The following is a 6,354-nucleotide window of genomic DNA, read 5'->3' as shown; positions in this document are numbered from 1 at the left end:
TCGCCAGCCCCTGCTTCCTGCCGGCCCCGCAGCACCCGCCGGGCTGAGGGCCGGGGCTGCCAGAGCCCGCGGCGCTTCGGCTTCGAAAGGGGGTTGTGCTGCTCGGGGCCGGCTGTGGCAGCGGGCGGAGAGCCCTGCAAGCAGCGCTGGCCTGGGCAGGTGGGAAAGACCTGCACCCTGCACTGGGGCAGGCGGGGCTGCTCTCAGGGGTCTCCCATGGCCTGGGCAGGCGGGAAAGACCTGCACCCTGCACTGGGGCAGGCAGGGCTGCTCTCAGGGGTCTCCCATGGCCTGGGCAGGCGGGAAAGACCTGCACCCTGCACTGGGGCAGGCGGGGCTGCTCTCAGGGGTCCCACACTGGCTGCCCGGATCGTGGCTCAGCAGAAAGGAGGTGCTCGATATGCCGTTCTTGGGCAGAGTGAGGAAGCTGCCAGGGCTTGGAATCCTCAGCAGGAAAATCTGGTTTAGAGACCAAAGTCTAGAGAGCAGCTGTTGGCTTCCTGCGCTGGGATACTAAATATCCCCCCTCCTTTTTCTGCCCATGGTTCCTGTCTCAGTGTCTGTTGCCTGCCACCRGGGAAGTGACAGGGAAGTGGTCCCTGCTTTAGAAAGGAGAGCGCCCCAGTTCTGGCTGAAATGCCGCTGTTCCCAGGAAGTGCCTGTTCTTGCTCCCAATCAGGATGGGCAGCACAAGAGCATTGCTTCTCTGAGAACTTGGAAATGCAGGCACTGCTACCAGCAGGAATGCCCTGAGAGCACCCTTCTTATCTTCCTGACTGAATATTGCTTATTATTATTGTTACTACTAATTTTGTTTTGTTTGGGGGAAAAAGTGGAGCTTTTCTTCTACTTCATTAGCTGAAGTAATTGAGTCAGATGGTTCTGCATGGAGGCCACCCGACCTCATGTCTGAGGMCAGTGTCAACATCGCAGGCTGCTGGATCTGAACGTCCACAGGGAAGGCAAATCCTTGACAAGTGCTTGGAAATGATGCTGCCTTATGTGCYAATTTCATGGTCAACTACTTGGTGTGTAAAACCACAAAATTCACTGAAATGTGCAGAAGTGGGCTATATTTTGGGGCAGTTGCTGTTCTTTACATCATTTTAAAGCATCGTCCTCACGGCATCTTGAAGATGCTGTTAAACTCTGTTAGAGCACAGCTATGTTGCTCTGGGTTGATGTCTTCAATTAAGTCACAACGTGCATCGGTCCAAATCACACGTAATAACTGAAGTTAGGGAGTTTACACTGCCCTTGTTCATGTGGACAGAGGCTTTGTATGCAATCCCTGAAGCTGTGTTACCAGTGCCATGTGAGGGAACCTGGCGTCTTGCAGGAGGCCGTTGCCCTTGCTCTGCACGAGGGTCATGAGGAGGCTCCCCCTGCCCTCCTGCATCCGTGACTCCGGCACCCACTCTTTTATCCTCTAGGGAGTGTTGGAATAAAAAGGTGCCAAGGTTGAACCGTTTCTTTTTGGAGGGTTGCTGAACATGCTTGCTGGAGGTGAGGAAAGCAGCAAGTTTGTCTGTAATCACAGCCTAATTTGCCAGCAGGTGAGAAGTGTCCCATAATCCTTAAAACCTTAAGATGATGCTGGATTGACCCATTAGAACAGATGACTTCTTTGTGTTGTGATTTGGTTTTATGTTGTTGTATGCTAAAATTAAACAAAAAGAGCTAACCTTGATATAGTACAGAAGTTGTATTATGGTCTGTGTCTAAGCACTGCTATTAACTTGGACTGATAGAGTAGTTGGCTGTTACTAATTACAGTTGAAAATGATGGGTTTTTTTGTTTTATCGCTGTTTGTAACATGAAGTAAAAACACTTCTAGCCAAATTAATTAAAAAGTGAAAACTGTGGAACGTCGTTCTAACTTTTAAGTGAAAAATGCTATAGCAAGAGAAAAACAAAATGTTGAGAAGGATGAAATGTTGTGAGTTTTGGTCAACAACCTTGGCTTTCAGGGAAGAACAGGGTGTTTTAAATGTGTGTGATAGGTTTTTGGAGAGTACAGAGACTGAATGAGTTAATGTGATCCTCACAGTGAAACTGGCAGAGGAGCTGGGATCTCTGTTCGGTTGATCACTGTTAGTTTGGAAGAAAGAAGAAGAAATTTTTAAAAACAACACTAGCAACAAAAAGCACAAAACTGCATCCTTCTGTGTGTCTCTTGCTGTTTTTTCTTTTTTGGAAAGACAAGTGTGAGGTCAGAGCTTACATAATATAGCACTGTTCTCTCTCGTACTTGCACATCTTCTGTCTCAATTCTGAGATTATACAAGGAGAATAACCAAAATTGATCACTATTGGTAGCTCTCGTCSTGTTTTCTCAGTGGTCTTCTCTGTCATAAACCAACTTGCTTCATGTCCAAAGGCTCGTTGTCTTTCCTTCTCRTGGCTGAAGAAGCTTGATGAAACGTGTGGCCGACCCACGCACGCTCTGGACCACGAGCCTGGGGAGCGGCGCAAGGTGACCCGGAGCTTGAACTGCGGTGCCCGGGGTTTCCACGTGCTCCGTCAGCCCCGTTGTTCCCAGCGGAGCGTCTTGGGCTTGTGCTCAGGAGCCTTAGCTGCTGGGCTTGCAAACCTCCCCTTGCAAAGCCCGAACCTTGCTAGTTTTGTTCCTAAAGGAAGAAGCGAATGTTCTAGCTGTTCATGCGCTGCCCTGTGCCCGTTGCTCTTGTGCCCTCTGCAGCTCCTCGTTCAACCCGGAGCCGGCCTGCGCGGGGCGGCCGCGGCGCCACGGGCCGGCCCGGCCTGGCCTGGGGGCTCTTGGGCACCGGCTGAAATGGGGCGCTCCGCGCTGCAGCTCCCAGGGCTGCGGAGAGGCCCCGGCCTGGGGCTTCCTGGGGCTTCCTGGGGCTACGTGGGAAGATGGGGCCCTACAAACCGGGTTATTTACATGCAGGCGAGCAAGTTGTTGTTTTCTTTGCTGCTTTTTTTCTTTTTTTCTTTTCTCTTTGTTTTTCTTTGGCAAAGAAAGATGGCGAATCTGCAGTAAAGCAAGGAGGGCAGATCTTTTGTTTCCAGCTGGTCTCCAGGGAATAGATTTCGAGCCTTCATTTTTCATCTGTGCTAAGAGCAAACAAAGCCTGTCAGTGCRCAGTAAACAGCTCTTGGCCCTGTTGTTTCTGGATATGCCCCGCGCTGCTGTTCCCAGCTGGTGCTGGGGGCCGAGCTGCRGGTTTTGGGGTAGTCTCGAGTACACGCTGCAGAAAGGCAGCGTGAAGTGGCAGGCACTTTGTCCAGCCTCTGGGGTCCTGGCAGGTGTAGTGTAGTGTGGGGTAGCTGTACAGGTCCCCTTTGTACACTGGGAGTGCATAGGTCAGCTTTGCCAGCTAATTCTGAGGTATTTAAAAAAAAAAAGCCATTAGTGCTAGCAAGACATTCATATAAATGAATGCTACAGTTCTGTTTTCAAATGAGTAACATAACACTTAAATATTCTAGAAAGATCGAAGAGACTTTCCAGAAGTATTATCTTTTTAATTAAAATAAAGGTATAGAAACAAGAGAAATGCAATCACTCTGAGTAGTGCTTGTTTCTCTGCCTCCTCTAAGTAGGTTATGTTTACTGTTCCTGATTAGTTTTGAAGCTACAGGTGCCTGGAACCCGCTGTCTTTCATAATAGTCTTCCTGGGTTTGTTTTGTGGAAGATGATTAAATCAGACAGGGGTTGTACATTGAGCACACAGTGGCAATATAATTTTCTTAAATGTAACAAACCAGGTCAAGAGATAAAACATAAAAATAGGTGTAATGGAAAATTTTAGGAAAGAGCTAKGCAAGCAGTGTGAGGCATAGTACACCCGTGCTACAGTATCGTGCTGTTGTGGGCATTACTTCTTAATGCAAAAACTCATTCCTTTTTTAGGAAACAATTTTGAATTCAGAGACTGATTCTGTTTCTATAGTTTAAGCTTGATTTGCGGTAGCTCAAGTATCCTCATTGCTGAACTGCTGGAGGAGAGGGCAAAATGCAATTTTAATGGTATCCCATTAAAGAAAGAACAGTAAGTTTTTACACTGACAGCCAGATTTAAAAGAAACAGAGCAAGCTAATTGTAAAAGACAAAATTTTGAGTGTTAAACCTTCASGCTGTTTTCTTAGCAAATGTTTTTGACTGCGTTTTCAAATAAGCCCTGGGTTTTCCCCTTCCTCTGGCACCTCTTGGCGACGGTGTGGGCTCCAGCGGGTGCTGGCCGGGCGGAGGAGCCGGACGTGGCGTGGGCCCCGTGGGCGCCCTGGGGAGCGCAGTGTGAACATGAACGCGCCGTGTGTGCCGGGAGCAGCTGCGGGGTGTGGGTCTGTGCTTGGCCCGGGCTGTCAGTGCCCGCGGGCTCTGGGGTGCCAGCCCTCGTGCCCTCCTTGCCGTGCCCCGTCGGAGYGGTGCTGAGCACTCGGCCGGAGCAGCCCGCAGTGCAGCAGAGCGCTCGGGGGCTGCAGGGGTTCCACTCATCCCCACTGCGTCCCTCCAGCCCCTCTGCTCTCATCTGCCTGGCTTGGTGACTCGTTTATAAGGGATCTGTGTACACGGAACCTGTGGCATCTGTGGAAATTTCCCAGGGCCTCCTTTTCCCAGTTGAGCTGCTGCCCTCACGATTTCCCGATTGCTCTTCCAAAGCTCTCCGCAGTGTTGGTGCCTTCAGGATTAATAGAGCTGCAGCTGTGGTTATTCCCACCCKCCTCCGCAGGGCTTCCCACTCGGTGCCAGGCGGGCACTGTACCCAGAGCAGGACACTAAAGCAGGACCAGATTTAGGAGGCATGAAACYAGAGAGACCAAACTGCTGGTGCAGTGAGGAGCACAAACAGGCAGTGGTTGTTGAAAACCTCAGTGCATCTGAACAGACTCCAGTAACCCAGAGTACTCTGAAAGTGTGGAGAGGATAARTAAAGTATTGTTACTTAGTGCTAGAACATACACTGTATTTTAAATTGGTTTTCTTTTCCTCCTGGGGGGTTTTGTCTGCAGAAGCTGAAGTTTTGCTCCGAGTCCCAAAGCCAGACTTGCTCTTATTGTTCTGGCTGGACGCGGTTTTCAGTCAGCTGAAAGAAGAGCAAAAAAAAAGGAAGAGCCATTCAGGGCATTGTTGTGCTGTTGCCTTCCTTCCTCCTGACACTGCTTCAGCCAACCCGGCCTTACAAGGCTTAGGAAACCCAGGAAATGCTGCATGTGACTAGGCATCAARCACCACATCCCCTGAGAATAAGTCCAGGCCGTCTTGGGAGGAGCGTGTTGTGGTGCTCCAGCACACCAGCGTGCGTTGGGGACTGCTAGCCAAGTGGGCCACCAGATTTAGTCCTGTTCGCAGTGCAAATCTGATTAGTCCAATTACTGCAGAGTTAACGCTCAGGCAAAACTAAGTCCTGAAAAAAATCCTGCCCACCTAAGGCCAGGGAACAAAGAGGAAAAACAGGATTAGGGTGAATTAGTGCAGGTCACTTCCCTTGCTCCGCTCATGTGGAGAGCAGCTACATGTGATGTGTCCAATCGAACGGCGTTCCTGGCGCTGGAACTATTATCAAGAGTAAAGACAAGGACATTCCACCCTTTCGAGGAATTTTAGCCTTGCCTTCACATCTCATGTATGCTTTTCTGTTTTGTTTGCAGGTGCTAGAAACATTTGCTGGCCGCCTGATTAAAATAGGAGTTTTAGCGAGGCGGGAGATTCCCAGCCTTACCAAGTATCAGATAATTCTAGCAAGGGATCAATTTAGGAAGAACCCTTCTTCACAAAATGCGGTAAATATAATTAATTTTCGTGTTTTTAGCATATCAATTAGTCATATTTTGTAGTTTTGAATGTTTTTTGATAGGTTTTAACTTACATTTCCATTATAATATTCTCTTTGTAGSCTATGGATAACAAGCACTTACTTGTTCCAGATTTCTTGAGACTAATATAGGAAAGTTTAGAGAAAAAGCAAAAAACCTTCATTTGCAAGCTGAAATTACACTAGGAACTTGCATTGCACTTTTTAACTGTGCAAACTACACCTTGACCTCAAAGTGATATTGCTACCCCTATTTTTCTGTAAATTGCCATAGAGGGGTCAAACTTGAGTTGAACTGCCATGAAGCCAAAAACTTAGAATATTGCCTTAAAAAGCAAGCAACYGAACAAAAAAATCACCAGTATACCTTAAAAACGATATTAGGAAATAGTTCACAAGAGGAAAGACAACGATCCTTACTTAAGCTTTGTGGCCTAGATAGACATGACCGGAATCTCTAGTTTTGTCAAATATTGATGGATGGTTCAGCTRTCAGATTTTGGCTTTCATTGGAAGTTTATTTCACTGGAAAGTAATGAGCTAACCTTGGAAGCTAATACAGCTATTT

At 48.2% G+C, this 6,354-nt stretch overlaps 1 protein-coding gene across 1 annotated transcript in view; it reads left to right on the top strand.

Moving 5' to 3' along the window:
• FANCM (FA complementation group M) overlaps positions 1-6,354 on the top strand; it is a gene marked incomplete at its 5' end in the record, with an annotated part of 67,047 nt that overhangs the window by 17,108 nt on the left and 43,585 nt on the right. Inside the window, 1 exon segment of the mRNA XM_026051507.1 lies at positions 5,623-5,754. Coding sequence (XP_025907292.1) covers positions 5,623-5,754 — 132 coding nt within the window.

The sequence above is a fragment of the Nothoprocta perdicaria genome, unplaced genomic scaffold (genome assembly GCF_003342845.1).
Source record: "Nothoprocta perdicaria isolate Ctin4 unplaced genomic scaffold, notPer1 scaffold_76, whole genome shotgun sequence".
NCBI classification, from domain to species: Eukaryota; Metazoa; Chordata; class Aves; order Tinamiformes; family Tinamidae; genus Nothoprocta; species Nothoprocta perdicaria.
This window is presented reverse-complemented; position numbering and strand designations above follow the sequence as displayed.